Raw genomic sequence first — 17,920 nt, forward strand, 5'->3', positions numbered from 1 at the left:
AAGCGTCTCAACCATGGTCTGCCGTACCGATCGGTACGGATCGGTACAGGCCGGTACATATCGGTACCAGACGGAACCGGTACGATATAGCTATATTTTTCGGTTCCGACTATTCGTAACTCGTACCAGTCGGTACCGACCCGGTACTGCCCCGTACCGATCCGGTATCGGCCGTACCGGCCCGGTACCGGCCGTACCGATCCCGTACCGGCCCGTACCGACCGGCTCGTACTGACCTCAAATTTTTTTTGGCTTTTGGCCCGAACCAGCCGAACCGGTACAGTACCGGTTCGGTTCGGTATAGTACCGGTACCGTACCGATACCGATGCCCACCGGTACGTCGGTATGGTTGGTACAGCGGACCTTGGTCTCAACGATCTTGTTTATATTTACTACAATCTGAGGTTGAGGCTGAAGTGTATTCAGGAGGAAGTAGAGCTCGAGTATATAGATCCCATCCATAGTGCTTTCGTTGATGAGATAAGGTTTGGGAAACAAAGTTGGTGAGGATTTCTCCTTGGGAATAGTAGATCCCATCCATATATTCAAAATGGATGACTTGGATTTTAAATATAAAAAGTATATAATATAAAACAATAATATATGGTTAGGGCTTTGAGGCTGGCCAATGGTTGCCTCAACATGGCCTGGATCCTTTCGTGTCTTAAATTTTGGGTGCAGGCTTGACCTGAACCTATAGAGAGTTAGAGACCCAACCTAAAACCTGGTGCAAAGCCTGGCTAGAATTCAGCCTAGGCCAATTGGTGTTGGGCTAGTCCAGGTGTTGCCCAGAGGTGCAGCCCAAGAGGGGAGGTGAATTGGATCTCTTTAAAAATAATTAAAGTTAAAACGTATGGAGAGTATGAGTTACTGTTATCTTATAGATTCAGCAGCGGAAATAAGATTGCACAAATACGACAGTGAATAAAGTTAGGAAAGCAGTCAGGAATATGCAGAGGAAAGGAAGAGAAGACCCACAATCACAAATACGAAGGTTTATAGTGGTTCGGTGCACTCCCAGCACCTACGTCCACTCCTCAAGCCTAGCTTGAGATTTCACTATAACCCAGCAGATTACAGCCTGATTGTTTTCCGAGCTCACAATCAAAACCCAGTTGGTTTTTCCAGGCAACCAACCGAAAATCTTTTGTTTTCCGGGATCACAAACAACCCAGTTGGTTTTCAGATAAACCAACCAAAAACTTTACACTGTTTGTTTTCCCGAGCTTTCAAACAACCCAGTTGGTTTTTAGATAAACCAACCAAAAACTTTACACCGTTTGTTTTCCCGGACTTTCAAACAACCCAGTTGGTTTTCAGATAAACCAACCAAAAACTTTACACCGTTTGTTTTCCCGAGCTCACAAACAACTTAGTTGGTTTTCAAATTAACTAACCAGAAACTTTTCCCTTGCTGAATATTTCCGATTCAACAACTTCCAATCGAGGCTTGGAAGAGCCTTTACAAGTTTCAAACCAATGAAACTGTTACAGCAGCCATTAATCCAACTAAAAAAATGCTGTAACTAGAAAACTTAAAGCTTCAGAGCATATAAAGAATAAATCAATGAAAGTAAAAGCTGAAGCCGATGAAGAAGTTGGGTGTGGAAGGATGTTCCAATGTCCGAACAACAGCTCTTCACGATGTAGTGAGAAACTTCGACTGATCTCCTCACAAGAGAAAGTTTCAGATTACAGTGCTGGTGAAGATGATGAACTGTTAAGCTTTTCTTCTCTTTTTCTCGGTGGAAACCTTTTGTTTTCAATAGAATCTTTTCCCTTTCCTTGTTGTTTCTATTCTGAGGTTCCCTCGTATTTATAGACAAATTCTTCGGCGGGATTTGAATTCCTTTCTTTCCATTCTGATGAGAATCTTTTTCTGTTATAGAAGAAGACAAAAGTAGTTCACAACTTCCCGTTGTGGTCCCAGCAGTACAAGGGTCGGCTCATATAACTCAGGGGTCGACTCATGTTCATTCTCGATCGGCACTTCAAAATGCGGAGAAAGCTTTTGCTGTGTCATCTTCAAAGGGTCGACTCTTAATTCTTAAGGGTCGGCTCATCTTCATTAGGAGTCGCCTTTTTAAACACAAGGGTCGACTCATCGTCTTCAAGAGTCGCCTCTTTAAATGCAAGAGTCGACTCATACCATAATTTTCCGGCTGTCGCTTAAACTGAGCTGGGGTCGACTCTTCAAATGCAAGGGTCGACTCTTCAATTTCGGGGGTCGACTCATTTTGAACCAGGGTCGACTCTTCAAGCTTCTCTCGGGCGGTAAAAACTTTCTATTTACTTCAAACTACACAAGGGTCGACTTATGTTTTGCAGGGGTCGACTCATGGACTGTGTTCTTTGGATAAAACTTATCAGAATCAACTTAAACTTGTCCTTTTTGCTTAGGTGTTGACTCAAGTTTTTCAAACAGAAAACTTTAGTCATCTCTGATCTCCATGGATTAGATTATGATCATTTTCTTTTGGAACATGTCCAATGAGATGTTTGCGAAGAACTTATGATTTTGCAGTGCTTCATTCCTTCTGATTTTTCTTAACTTAGAAATCTTCACAATTAGGCCAATGTCATTAGTACACAACATGATCTCAAGTGTTTTGTAATCATCAAAATTCATCCTTTAGGGTTGACACCAGGCCTGTTTCCAGGATTAGTGCCTACTGATACTCTTTGTAGGTTAGATCCTAGACAGTGTGTAATGTACCCATCCCCTATTGTTACATCATGCATCTCGATATTTCAAAGCTCAACATTCAAAATTTAGGAGAATATGTGGGGAGTGATCTCCTAAAATATGATAGGGTCATTGCTCGCCCTACAGAACCATTACATGGTATAGGCTCCCTGTTTAGTAGTAAACTTGCTTTTATATTTTAACTAGGGAGAGTTTTATATTTAGTTTCTATGCATATGTCCTATCTGGCTTTCTTGGAGACTGAAGTTCAAGCACTTAAAGGATGCTGGACAGGTGGCACTTGAGTCAAGCATCTAAGTAGCATGTTTAATAGCTAACCATCTTAGATCTGTTTATATTGTCAAATTGCAGAAATCCGTTTTGCTTAGAATATAGATGCAGAAATCAGCTAAAACATGTAAAATAGTTGAAGCATATAAACTTGAGTTCTGAAACATCAGGGATATCCATCAAAATGACACTACATACGGAATATGATTTTTAATATGCACTCAGAAACATACATGAATGGCTAGAATTCAGCATAGAAGTCATGAGGCTATAATATATGAGTGATGGTAATACACCATCCTCAGATTGTTTAATATTGAGAAGAAGTTCTGCATAATTTTGAAGATACTGTTGAATATTAATTTTCGAACAGGATGATATGCATATTCAATAGATATTAACATTCTTTCTTAATGCTAATTGGATTTGGATTTTAAAGCTGATAATATTACATTTATGAAACTACTCCATCAGTGCATATTCGTTATTAAGTACATTGTCTATTATTGGAAGTTTTTACTGGAGCGAAATTATTTTTTTTGTTAAACTGATAAATGATCTTCACTTTTCCCTCAGTTTATTTTTCTCAATATAAACTGCAACAATATTACAAGGTCACTGTGCTACATTAATTTTGCTTTTCAACATAATCAGGATTACGTTGCTGATGAAATTGGTGTCTTGTCACCCAATCAACTGCCTGTAAATGAGCTATATTCTGGTGAGGTATACTTGAATATTTCAAAATGTGATTGAAAATCTGATTTCTTTCTATTATTATATTTTTAGGTATACTTGAATATTTCAAAATGTCAAATACGCCTGCTATTATATCAATTCTCTGGATATTGATGCTATGTTACTTCACAAGTGTTTCTCTGCCTGCTGCTAGTTCATATGTTTCTGTAGATTAGATTTTAGGCATCCATAAATGACTTAACTGCATAGCAAGTTCTTGTTTGCATGGTGTGTGCTATTTACTTAATTTCTTCACTCATTTTTTGATAGGATAGTTTATTGGCATCTGACCAGATCTCATGATATTCACCATGGCTATCGCTTAAAATTTTGATATCCGGGCAATACCTTTTGTTCTCATTTTAAAATTGATCTCTGAGATTCTGTGCACCGTCTGCATATCTTGCACTTTCTATTTATTTATTGTGTTTCTTGGCCTTGCTAATCACCAACATTTCAGGTGGGCTATATTTCAGCTTCAATAAGATCAGTTGCAGATGCCAGGGTTGGTGACACAATTACTCACTTCCGAAGAAGGGCAGAGAGCTCATTGCCAGGATATGAGGAGGCCAGATCCATGGTGTTTTGTGGTCTATTCCCTGTTGATGCTGATCAGTATTGGCCTCTTACTATATTTGATTTCATTGTTTAAGCAACTACCTAGCTTATTTACAATATCTTGCATGTTATTCTTTTCTTCTGTTATTTTTGATAGATTTCCTGAGTTGCGTGATGCATTGGAAAAGCTTCAACTCAATGATGCTGCTCTGAAGGTGGGATTGTGTTTAGTCATTCTTTGGATCTCTTCACGTTCCTCTTTTCTTTGAATCTTAAGTCTTTTCTTTTTTATCCTTGCTTTTGATTATAAAGATTTCAGATCTTTTGATAGCTGTTATGTTGATGGCTTTATGATCTTTCTACATTCTAATCATGAGTTTGAATTTCATAAGAATCAAGAAGTATATCACCTAAACTATCAACTTAAGTAATTGCATGGTAGCTGGCTAGAATCCTAGGATTTATTTTGAATGGCTCAATATTTTTTGTGCTACTCCAAAATTTCTCTTTGGTGTTTGTCAGATTACTATTCACAACACATAAAAAGAATATTCAGCTCACAAAACAAACTTCTCAAAGATTTCAGCACCATCTCTCTATCACCATTTTCTTACTCAAACGTCTGGTTTATTTGCTTTTGAGCTGAGCAGGTGGAGGAAGGTGTAGGTGCCTAGAGATTAATAACAGTGCATAGTGGCATACTAATATTTTCTCAAGAAATCAAGCATGTGAGGATTAGGGTATTAAGCAGTTAGATAAGCTTGATATATGTGATTGGATGGAGCCTATTGCAAATGCATGGTTTCCAATCCTGGTACACACGTTGAGTTGTACCTCGTAATTGCTTCTTTCACTAGAACGTTGTTGCTAGGGTTTATCTAAAGCTTGACTTGCTTTAGGGAGCAAGAAAAGGAAAAGAGAGTAGTGTGAGGGAGAGAGTTAGAGAGGGATTTTGTCACAAAATTAAGAGGCGATCTCCTCCCGGTCCTTTAAAAAATTAGGAGAAGAGAGGGATGTCAGAGAATTGCACCCTAGGATATGGGTACCTCATTTAATGCTTAGTAGGGAAATGGTATCCCACTTCTATGTGGGGCCAGCCTTCCTGCCATCCCAACATCAAGGAGAGGGGGTGGCACTCACATGTCTTAATCTTCAAACCTGATAAAACATATAACAAGACCCAAAGAGCCAAGCCCTTGCCCTTGACGAGTGAACGAGGCCTAGTGATTCTAGTAGGCCTAGTGTACATGCTCTATGGATGGTCTATACGATGATATAAAAAATTTTATTTTTCAGATTATATATAATTTTTAAAAAGAAAAATATATTTTAGGATTAAAAAATAGAAAAATATAAAAAATAAAATTCAAAAAAAATAAAAGCAAATTTAGGGGCATGGAAGCTATTCTTCAGCAAAATTTGGTGTTCATTTATTAAAGTTTTGATGCGATCATGCGCATAGTAGCCTAGGCTTAAATTTGAAAAAAATTGAGAAATAAGTAGTCCTTGATGTATGCCCATGGGCCTAAAAAATGTATGTGTTATCTATTATTGGTTTCTACACGGATCTGAACTGAAATTAATTTTTTAAAATATTTATATTTAAAAATTATTTTAATTTTAAAAAAAATTAAAAATCGATAATTAATACCAAAAATTATGAAAAATTAGTAGTACATATTACATAATTCAAAAGTATTTTTTGAAGTAGAAAACATATTTTTTTAAATTTATGATATTTAAACATATTTTTAAATTTAAAAATTATTAAAAATATATATAAATAAAAAATATTTAAAATTAGTATTTTGTATTAGATAAATTAGATGTATTTTTTGAGAAAAATTATTTGGATTCTTTTATAGACGGTCTACTCGAGTGGCTGTGAATGCAACTGGTTCACCTTCGCCCTTATCCACAGCAAGTAGAGAAACCGTATGGCACAGAAGTGCCTCACCGACCGTGCATATGTTCACTACAATCTATAGATTAGGTTTGAAGTATATTCAGCAGAAAGTGGAGCTGAAGTACACAGCTCCGATCTATAGTGCTTTTGTTGATGAGGATGATCTTATGATCGGATGGCTTGTGGGCTAGCAGCAGAAGCCGGAGCTTGATGAGCGAGGATTGCTTTCATGACCGGCCAATTTCGTAGCCAGCGAGGCTAGAATCGATATAGGGCAATGGACAGACAACAATATTCCACGCATTTTTTCAGCTGATCAGTTATATTTACAGAGAAGCTACGACTCCTTGTCCGAGATATCCTCTTAGAGATATAATTGAGAGATGCTTAGATGAGGCCATTATGCTACCTGGTCTACTCGGTCAAGAGGGCGACATACATCCTTCAACATAGCTAGGCAGAAAGGAGCCCGAAGATTAAGCAGGCAACGAGTGGCACAAAGGGTAAGCAGACAATGAGTGGCATGAAGGAAGTAGGCAGCAAGTGGCACGAAAGGTAAGCAGGCATATATAGCCACAATGGAGAGTGTGGAAGAGCCAGTTCACTAAGATTCATAGACCAGAAGCAGCAATTCTAGTGGTCATAGATTTGCTGATAGAGAAGGGAGTGGAGGATATGAGACCACCATTTATTAGACACAGCCGTCGGGTGGTATTCGATTTACCGGTGAGTTCCAGTTTATGCATGCTACACATGATAGGGACTATGGTGCACGATCTGGTGGAGCTTGCCAAGATCCGATTTCATATTGAAGACAGGCTCCTTAAGGACATCAGGAGGAGACGATGCAGCTGCAGATGACCTCACACATGGAGTAGAATCCATCGACGTATCAGGTTCCGCGTCGTATACTGGATCCTCATACATGGAGTCGTATATGGTGCGCTCGAGGCATCTTTCGTTGGCTACTATCCTACGCAGTCCGGAGAATCTTACAGGTTAGATTTTGTTGTCGGCTTATTTAGATGGGCCCCATTACAGCCATTTTATCAGCCAAAGGATACTTCTCAAAGCCAGTACTTTAGCGAGAGATTCGAGAGTGTTTATAACCTGGAACGCGTTTCTTATGGGATAAACATACAAGACTACAACGCCGCTTGGTTAGAGGGATGGGCTGATGTGCCTTCTGATTATGCTAATGATTCGGATATCTATGAGAGGCATCGCCACTCGACGAGATTTTGTATATCGGTATGTATGTTGTACTTTTAGACTTAAAATCATTGAAAAAGTTGAAAAAAATTGATTACCAATTAATTAAACTCAAAACTGAAGCATGTTGTGTGTCGGTACGGTATCGAACCGGTACCATACCGAGCCGTCTGCCGACCGGTACGGGTCTTGATACCAGTTCGGCGGACCTTGATTGACACATTATCTATTGTGCCATATTGATTGTGCTGATCATCTCTTCAGCCCATAACATAAAATCTTGTTTTGGTTTATGCAACACAGCCATGAAAGTGACTACATGCACAAATCCACATGAATATCTTTGGTAAGGGAATATCTAAAAGCTATCATGAAAACATGGTTTATCTAGAAAGTGTTATTTTGGCTAGATTTGTCAACTTTTTAAAATGTGTCTTGAAATATCAAAGTTGATGTGAAGTCTACTCTAGCAATTTAAAAAGGATGTAACCATGGTCTGACGAACCGGCCCATACCGGCCGGTTCGGACCGTATCGGACTGGTCCGGCGTGTAACTGGTACGCCAGAATTGTGGAAACCGGTATGGGTCGAACCCAGCCGGAGCTGGAGAAGACGAAAAGAAGGAAAGAGAGAGCGGGGAAGGGAGGGAGGGAGGAGAGGCCTCCGCCGCTCGCGGAGGGCTGCGAGGGGCCGGCGGAGCCCGCGGGGGGGCGGGGGAGCCCGACGAAGGCCGAGGTCGCGGCCGCATTTTCTATTTCTTTCGAAACAAGGGACACAGTTGCGAAAAAAATTTAAAAATTTTTAAGTGAAGTCGGCAAATCAGTTGCCGACTTCATTTACAAATTCTCAAATTAAAAAATTTATATATTTTTAAGTGAAGTCGGCAACCGATTTGCCGACTTCACTTAAAAATCCTATATTTTTTTCTCCAGCCGCATCCCCTATTTCAAAAGAAACAGGGGACGCGGTTGCAGCCTTGGCCTCCCCTGCGCCCCCGCCGGCTCCCCCGCCGGCTCTGTCGCCCCCCCCATCCTCCGCTGGTTCCCCGTGGCTCTTTGCGGGCGGCCTCTCCTCTCCTCCCTCCATCCCCCGCTCGCTCTCTCGTTCTCTTCTTCCCCGGCTTCGGCAGAAAAGAGTGTTTCGGTTTGATACCAGTTTAAACCGGTGCGACCGGAACCCAGGTCTGACGAATCGGCCCATACCGGCCGGTTCGGACCGGTCCGGCTTGTAACCGGTACGCCGGAGTAATAAAAATCGGTACGGGCTGGTTCTATGCTGGAGACAAAGAAGATGAAGAGAAGGAGAGAGAGCGCGGGGAAGAGAGGGAGGGAGGAGACCCGTGGCCGCCATTGGAGAGCCGTGGAGGGGTGGCGGAGGCCGGGGGGGCTGCGGAGCCTGCAGGGACGCCGGGGAACCGGCGGGGGTGTTGCGGAGGTCAAGGCTGCGACCGCATCCCTAGTTTCTTTCGAAATTGGGGACATGGCTGCGGCTTTTTAATTTGGGGATTTTAAGTGAAGTCGGCAAATCGGGTGCCGCGGCCGTGGCCCCTGTTTCGAAAGAAACCGGGGATGCGGCCGCAGCCTTGGCCTTTGCTGCGCCCCCGCAGGTTCCCCCGCCCCCTCGGCCTCCGCCGCCCCTCCGCGGCTCTCCGATGGCGGCCACGGATCTCCTCCTTCCCTCTCTTCGCCGCGCTCTCTCTCCTCTTCTTCTTCCCCGGCTTCGGCGGGGAAGAGCTGGCCGGTTCGGTAGGCGACCGGTACGCCTACCGGACCCGGTACGACAAATCTTGACCGGAACCGTACCAGTTCGGTAGCCAACTGGTACGCCTACCGGTACCGGTATGGCGAATCTTGTTTGTAACTATCTTAATTGTGAGCCATGTTAATTTGGTTTTCCAAGAATCTTTATATTTGTGGCTAGTTTATGGAAAAGGAGTTGAAAAATCTGTTCTTGCTCCAATTGCCCAAAGAAACCAATTAATTTTCAAGGGTCTCCTAGTTGGGTGTAATGTCCTTGACCCAAAATCACAAGCTAGAGGCATAGCAATTGCTACATACTCATGGAGCATTGCCTTACAAGCATGCAAGGCATCCAACTATGATTACATTAGTATAAACTTGGTAACATAATAGATTCAACATAGGCATCAGAAATAAAATTTTAGGAACTCAAGCTCCAAATTTAATAGTTAACAATTCCAAAACTAATAAGATACGACTAAGAAATTTGTTTTTAAGGTTCTAGCTTAAACAATTCTCGAAATGTCCAATATAAATCAAGAAGGGAATCCTATAAAATAATTCCAACAACTACACTGAAAAAAATGTTTGGCTCTACTTCTAGGCCACACTGAAAATTTTGCAGATGCACAAAGTCAGAGGTCTATGCTACTGACCAGCATGTCTTCAACAATTGTTGGATTTGAATCTTTCAAAGATTTATATCCAAATGATCCTTTCTTTAGTTCGGTTTGGAAAGATTGCACTAATGGGAAGCAAGGAGATTATGTCCTACATGATGGATTCCTCTTCAAGGGCAATCGCCTATGTGTACCATATTGTTCCTTACATGAAAGCCTCATTCTAGATATGCATGGTGGTGGATTGGGAGGATATTTTGGGTAAGATAAGACATTTACCATGATAGAGCAAAAGTATTTTTGGCCAAGTTTAAGAAGGGATGTGATCAAGCTTGTTCAAAGATGCCAAACTTGCCAAGAGTCTAAAGGGCAAGTTCAAAACACAGGCCTCTACACCCCATTGCCTGTTCGAACAGCACCTTGGGAGGATGTTAGTATGGAATTTATTTTGGGACTGCCCCAAACACAGAGGAATGGATTCAATCTTTGTGGTGGTTGATCGGTTCTCTAAAATGGCTCATTTTGTTGGCTGCAAGAAGACCATGGATGCTTCCCATGTTGCTAATCTCTATTTTCGTGAAGTTGTCCGTCTCCATGGAGTTCCAAAAACAATCACATCTGATTGAGATTCTAAGTTTCTGTCACACTTTTGGAGGACTTTGTGGAAGAGATTTAGCACAACTCTGCAATATAGCATCTCACACCACCCACAAACTGATGGGCAAACTGAAGTGATGAATCGAAGTTTGGGAAATCTGCTGAGATGTTTGGTGGGAGATCACCCAATGAGATGGGAATCAGTCATTGCACAAGCTGAATTTGCCTACAGCTACTCAACAAATAGAACTACCGGAAGAAGCCCTTTTGAGATGGTGTATGGCAGGCAGCCCAATCATTATTTTGATTTACTTCCCTTGCCACAAGTCAAAAAGGGTAGCATAAAAGGTGACCACATGACTGAGGCAATAAAAGAGTTGCATGAGAAGATTTGAATGAAGATTGAAGAGTCAAATGACAAATACAAAGCTTATACTGATAAAAAGAGGTTCCAGAATTTCAAGGACAGTAGTAAATGCTTGAAGAATTTTTTGTAGATGTTGCCAAGAAAAAAAGATAACTACAGTCTACAAATGAGCCAAAAAAAAAAATATATTCATCAGGCACATTTAATATATAAAGCAAATAAACATTGGTAGGTCATTTATGTCTGATAATTCTTTTCAGATTCATCACAGCATCAGCATCAATACATAAAGCAAATAAACATTGGACTTATATCTTATGGGCTATGGCTAGCAGGCTGAAAGCCTGTGGGCTTGAGGACTCACGGGACTTGGAGCACTTTTTCCTTGTGGGCTGTGGGCCTGTGGGCCTGCGGGTCTAAAGGGGTTATCTGGGTTTGGGTCGGGTCGGGTCAGGTCGGATCATGTTTTTTTGGTAAACGATCCAAAATTGACCCAAAAAAAAGGGTCGGGTCGGGCCGGGTTGAGATTGGGTTGACCCAGAACCGACCCGAAAAATAGAACGGGTCCAAATTTAGGACCCGATCCAGCCCCGCGGGTCCAAAAATTTGGGTCAGGTCGGGTCTACCCAATCCATTTGCAGCCTTAGGTATAGACCTACCTTCAATGTTTCAGATTTGTGTCACTACCATGGTTCTAATAATGAAGTAGCTGACGCCATTAACTCGAGGGCGAGTTTTGTCCAAGGAGGAGGGACTAATGCAAATAGTATTGGTGCGGGAATATAAAAAAAAATCATGGGTTAGTGTCACTGTTACCTGTCTAAATCAGTTCTACAGTAGAAGTCTCGAGTCAAATTAATGCTCTTGGAAGTTGGAAAGTCAGTCAGTAATTCAATCTTGTTCTATGTGAAAGTCATGGGAAATATAGTATCCAGTCTTCTAAGTTGAATGTATTTAATGTTGGTGTCTTCTAGGCTGACTAGAGTAAATACTTTTTATTTCTAATGTAAGTCCATTATTAAGGAGATTGCTTAGGAGTCTATATAAAGGAGTTGTAAGGGACATGTAAGGAATACAATTGAATTAATCTACAACAACTTTTCTGGACAGAACTCGGTTCTTTTCTGTACAAGGTTTTTCCTTTGATTTCCCTTCAAGAAATCCGAGCTCCAATGGTGTTTGGATTATCTTTAAAGTGACCTCTTCACTTTTCTTACTCTGATTTACTTTAGTACTTCCTTATCCATTGGACTTTGGATGATTAAGTGCAGCTACATTATGAAAAGCCTTGTTTGAAGTATCGTGAATCATCCCGTTTTATCGATTCTAAAAGCATACACTACTATGCTAAACTCCTAATTTTATGCGCATGCATTGGCACATAAAGATACGAGAACTAATGAAAAGTGCACTAAGAGTTGCTTTAAGAGACATTTTCTTTCCCAATATAGAAAGTGTATTTTACATTAGCTTTCAAATTTAAATATTATATGGAGCACAAGTTAAACTTCATTTTTTTAAGATTTAAGAGTTGAGACCAAGGTCCGCCGTACCGGTATCGGTCGGCGTACCGGTGGCGGGCCAGACCGGTACGTACCGGCTGGTATCGGTACAGTACCGGCCGGTACCGCGAGCCAAAAACCACAGCGCCTCGCGCTGTGGTTCATAAAAAAAAAAAATTCGTACCGGTGCGAACCGGCCGGTTCGCACCGGACGAGGCCGGTACCGACCGGTACGGACTCCGTACCGGCCGGTTCGCACAAAAAAACCGGAGATACCGGTTTTCTTGTGGTCCGGTACCGGTCTAGGACCGGACCGGTACGTACTGGCCCGTACTGGCCGGTACGGGCCGGTACGGCATTCCATGGTTGAGACATTCAGTCTCCTTATGTTTAACTTTTTGTTTCTAAAATTTCTTTCTTCAGTTTCTGCTCTAAGTTTTCATGTCATCTTCCAATTTGGTGATTCTGTTGCAAAATTTTGTGAATTACTAACCTATGTTACATCAACGGCATCAGCCTACTGTACCTCTGTTGATCTTGTAGTAGCACTGTGATTTTTCAAAGGGCACTATAATAATGATTCATTGAAAATTCTTCGGATTTTTCATCTCCATTTATTTGCTTGATTTTTGCAGTTTGAGCCTGAATCTTCTAGTGCTATGGGTTTTGGTTTTCGATGTGGGTTTTTAGGTCTTCTCCATATGGAAATTGTCCAGGTTTGAGTAGTCCTTGTGCAATATAGGTGATGATTTTAAATTCTCTAAATTATTCTAACTTTAATATCCATTTTTTCAGGAAAGGCTTGAGAGAGAGTACAACTTGACATTGATAACAACTGCACCAAGTGTAGTTTACCGTGTCAATTGTATAAACGGTGATACTGTAAGTTCTGTATTCCTTCAGCCTTTGTTGGTTAAGTGTACATCATGCTTTCTGACATGTTTGCTTTTTGCTACAAATCTTCTGTGGATAATATGGGATACTCTGTACAAACATTAAGTACGTTTGAACTTTTTGTATCCTAATTTCCAAAGGAAAAGCTTTACTTATTATCTCATAGGTCAACTCTAATCTGATATGTCACTGGATATGGATTTAACTAGAAGTAAATTGTTAACAGAGTCAAGTTCATTTCCTTGATTTATGCAAAAGTAAATAGTAGCAACATCTTGCAATGGTGTATATGGGTAGCATAGATCTTGCAGTTAGATACTGATGAAACTCAACTTGCCATGGAGCATAAACAAGGAGAGAACAGTAGCTGGAACATTGTTCTTGTTTACTTGGTGTAAGTCTTCACTGAAGCAAGTTAAAAGATAATTTGGTGCTTGAGAAGGAAGAATGGTGAATTTAGTTAATCAATCGAGATCTTTAAGGATATAGAAAATGATTAAAGGCATACAGTATCCTGTTCTGTTGCCTCCACCAATGCTTGAGCATAGATGCTTTCCCTTATGTTCCTATTATCTACTTGGAGAAACTCTATGATTAGGTAAAGTAATGTGGTGCTGAAGAAGGAAGAATGGTCATATAAATCAATATATTGAGATCATCAAGGACATGATATAAGAGTAGGGTTAAGTGATGGTAGGAGCCAGTTGCAGTTGCCCTCATTAAAACTCAACCTTAAAACTTTTCCCTTACACGTTATCCAATGCATTGTTGGCTTATGAATCACTGATCTGCAGACCTTGTGTTCTTCTACATTTTCTCCAGCTTATCTTGAATGGATGTCTCCATATCACCGGCTTGCAAAGTACAACATAATGATACCCTATACAGGCTTAATGTATAGTGGATCAAAGAGATGATATTCAGACAAACGAAATCATGACCTTTCTGTAATATCTACAGACATGAGACCCTATTTTACATGAAGGAAGAGTGATTATAATAGACTTCAATACCATATTTTGATCAACATCTGGAGTACAGAGCGAGTTGTTTTAAACCATAATAATAGGTGAATAAAGAGAGATTTCAAAATTTCAAAAGAGTGCTTTAGAATTAAGTGAAACTATGGAAGACATAGTTGATGTTGGGAAGGATGGTGAGAAAAAAAGTGCTTAACATGCTACCCAGCATGTTCCAGATTATGAACACTCTAAGATGGCCATTCATGTGTGACAACTGACAAATAATCTCATTGGCTGCAGGATTTAATTTACGAAGAAGCAGTACTTCGGCTATTAGGGAAAAATGTCTATTGCTAAAATAACACAATAAACCCTGTAAATATTGATTTTCATAGTAAATTAGCATTCTGATAAAATTAACAAGAAAATTCCTGAGGTGAACTGAAATTGCACAATTTTGTTTGGTAGTTTGTTCGGAATTTTCCTTCCGATAATGTTATGTAATGCCGAATCTCATCAGTGATATCAATGAAGCTGAGTCAGCTGAACTGTGATCTTTTTTAATTTAGTGATATATATGAACATATTAATTTTGTTTGATATAGATTGACTGCTCAAATCCAACTTTACTGCCAGAGCCTGGAAAGAGAAGTAAAATTGAAGAACCATTTGTTAAGGTTTTTTATTCTTACAATTTCTATTTATTTGTTGTCAAATTGAATTTCTCTGTGTTTCATAAAGGATTATCTGGGAGTGTTGTTGATCCAAGTTTAAGATTTGCAGATTGAAATGCTCACACCAAAGGAATATATAGGCTCTCTAATGGAGCTTGGTCAAGAAAGAAGAGGCGAATTTAAACAAATGAACTTTATCACAGAGAATAGAGCCTCAATTATTTATGAGTTACCGCTAGCAGAGGTATCCCTGATGGAAAGATTATATTTTGTTCACAAAATTGCAATCATAAAAAAAAATATTTAATACATGTCTGGATTTATGGAAAGATCTCCATAATTCCTATCTAACCCCATTATTAAACCAAGCTAATTTGATATGTCCTCTAGATTTCTGGCTAAGTTCTCTTTCATATGAAGTCTCTACTATCCTATTACTTGCAATCTGGCCCATGATCTTTACTGGACCTTGTCTGAACTTTAGATATTACCAGATGCTGGTCACCCTGGTTGATGGATGTTAGTTTCAGTGGTTGTAGGCTGCCAACCTAGGAAGAATGTTGAATTGTTAATTGCATGCTTTGCCTTCAGGAACTAGTTTGCAGTTATATCCTCTCATGGCGTAGTAATTGTTTTTCATGTTGTATCATCAGATAACATCAGTTTCATTCAATGTTACTTGTGTTAATATGCAGATGGTTGGGGATTTCTTTGATCAGCTGAAGTCTAGAAGTAAAGGATATGCTAGCATGGAATACACTTTTGTGGGGTACTATTGTATATCTTATTTTTTTAGGACATAAATATATTATTCTGTACTGCCAGATGAGATTGTTAAATATCGGTTTATGTGCTATAACAGGAATTGGTATTTATAACTTTTGGATATGCCAATAGTTCTTTGAAGCAATAGGTATTGGAGCCGTACCAGTACCTTACTAGCATAATATGGTATGATCCAGTATGCCCCCATGTACAGATGGTATGTTGTTGTAGTTGGCACAAAATTTGTACATGTAGGTGTGTGGGTGTACCAAGCACTCATATGATATTGGTGTCATGCTGGATTTGTGCGTTACTCCCTGTACGAGTTGGTGCAGTTGGGGCTAAAACGTTTCTTAGAACAGAACATTTATATAAAACTCAGAGAACATTACAACAAATGCCTGTCTATAAGAGTTAGATGTAATTGCTAGAACAAGACAAGAACCAAGTAGAAAAGTAGATTCACTACAGGCAAGGTTCGTCGGACCGACCGTACCGACGTACCGGTGAGCACCGGTATTGGTTCGTTATCGGTTGGAACCGGTACCGAACCGTAGACGCGCGTGCGGATGCGACCGTGCGCGAACGTCAAAAATAAAAGCAAAAAACAACGCATCCGCGCGCGGGCGCGCTGCCCTGCGTGGGGAACTGCGCGCGGGCGCGATTCCCTGCTGGAGAATTGGCCGCGGGTGCGTTTTTTCTGCACGGATTCCCTGCTGGAGAATTGGCCGCGTGGGGAACTGCTTTCGCGTCCGCGCACGATTCCTAAAAAAATCCCTACGCGTCCCCGCGCATCCACGGACGCGTTAAATGCCAGCCCGCATGGGCAATCCACGCGCGGGCAAAATGCGTTTGGGACGGTGCGAACCATCCCGGTTCGCATCGGTACCGGCTTGTATCGGTGCGAATAACAAGTACAGAATCAATCGGTTCCGACCCAGTTTGGGTCAAAACCGATTTTAGATGTTGTACCGTACCGGTGCCTGTCGGCACCAATTCGGTTGAAATTGGTCGGTTCAGCATACCATGACTACAGGTAAGGCTTGATATAATGGTTTGATAGCCTTTACTATCGTAGTGGCCCGCTGTCAGAATGTTTGCCTCGTCACCAAGTCTTCGACCCTGCTTCCTTTAGTGCTGTGCTGGGCATATCTACTTTCCTGCCACTTGGGACTGACAAACATCTGACGTAGGGCTGCTTTCTTCTCGAAAGGACTATCCAGTGCAACGTAGTTAGTAGCAAATCATGTGACTTCTGGTCTCAAAATCTCTTCCCCTGCAAACTTTCTCATCAGTGAAAGGACCCAGTTATGGTTATAAATATACCTTGTGATGGTTGAGTTGTCTCTATTGTATGCTGTACCTACGGATCTTCACAATGTCCATCAACATGAGGTCGATACAATATGCAACAGATGGGGTCTAGAAAATATATGCTCGCCGCTTCATCAAGATCCTTTAGCAGCCTTATATTGTGACCCATTATCAATGACGACTTACACGACGTTCTCCTCTCCTACCTGATCAATCACTTTCTCTATAAGTTTGAGGATGTATGTGGAATCGTGCATTTAATCAGAAGCATCAACTGACTTGTGGAAGAAAGTCTTCGTATTATAGTATGTCAGAAAGTTGATGATGCTATGCCTGGTAGGACCGGTTCAACCATCACACATCACAGTCAGTCCATATGTGGGCCACTTGCTCTTGTAGGAGGCAATCCATTTTTTTAGCTCCTTATTGCTGTCAAAAAGCTCACTGTAAATGTCCTTCGGACCTGGAGGATCTACACCGGGACCGGCAGCCTGTATGGCAAAAATGGCAGATCTGTAGTACGTATTGTCTGCCATATTCGCTAGGATGTGGCTAAAGTGGAACCAGGATCTAATAGCTCGCTACCTCTTTATCATTGAGTCAACTCTCTGCTGCTTCGAATCTCTATTGGAGAAGGCAGCGGATCTAAATCATGGATTGATGCTCCTGGTGGAATATCTTTAAATGACTTCTTTTTGGTACCAAAAGCCCCTAACATAGATTCAATCTGGCTACCGCCTTTGCTGACGCCCTCCTTGATTGAGGGGGTCCTCGTGAACTCTTGATATGCCCTGCTGCTCGCAGAACCGAAGCTCGACTCCTAGAACGAGTGCTCAAATTGAGCCTTATGCCTGTCCATCTCCTGCTGCCACTGATCATACAGGCTTGCCTGCATGGCAGCTTGGATCTGTGCCTCGTCGTCATCTGGAGTGGACACCTCCTCCGACTTCCTAGAGTGATAGGAAGGTGGCTCTGCTGCTTGGCGTTGCACATGCGCCTTCTTGGCAGCCCTCTCTTTTGCTTGTTTGAAATCAGCGAGGTTTTTCTTCATTAGCTGCCAAACCTCCTGTGGGCATTTGCGGCGCATAGAAACG

General features: G+C 41.1%; 1 protein-coding gene across 10 annotated transcripts in view; it reads left to right on the plus strand.

The window, feature by feature from the left end:
• The window catches only part of LOC103695786 (translation factor GUF1 homolog, chloroplastic), a 104,617-nt gene that overhangs the window by 52,094 nt on the left and 34,603 nt on the right, over positions 1–17,920 (plus strand). For 8 of the 10 annotated variants that reach the window (XR_005507011.1, XR_005507010.1, XR_005507009.1 and 5 more), the window contains 8 exons: positions 3,633–3,704; positions 4,177–4,331; positions 4,432–4,489; positions 12,853–12,933; positions 13,013–13,099; positions 14,679–14,750; positions 14,857–14,991; positions 15,443–15,516. Coding sequence is in view for 7 of the 10 variants with exons in the window: in XM_039116100.1 (XP_038972028.1) it covers positions 3,633–3,704; positions 4,177–4,331; positions 4,432–4,489; positions 12,853–12,933; positions 13,013–13,099; positions 14,679–14,750; positions 14,857–14,991; positions 15,443–15,516 (734 nt within the window). In the remaining 3 variants the exon portion in view is untranslated. The remainder of the gene's footprint in view (positions 1–3,632; positions 3,705–4,176; positions 4,332–4,431; positions 4,490–12,852; positions 12,934–13,012; positions 13,100–14,678; positions 14,751–14,856; positions 14,992–15,442; positions 15,517–17,920) is intronic. The other 2 variants (XM_039116097.1, XM_039116101.1) reach the window with 2 other exon arrangements.

Source organism: Phoenix dactylifera, unplaced genomic scaffold (genome assembly GCF_009389715.1).
Source record: "Phoenix dactylifera cultivar Barhee BC4 unplaced genomic scaffold, palm_55x_up_171113_PBpolish2nd_filt_p 000051F, whole genome shotgun sequence".
NCBI classification, from domain to species: Eukaryota; Viridiplantae; Streptophyta; class Magnoliopsida; order Arecales; family Arecaceae; genus Phoenix; species Phoenix dactylifera.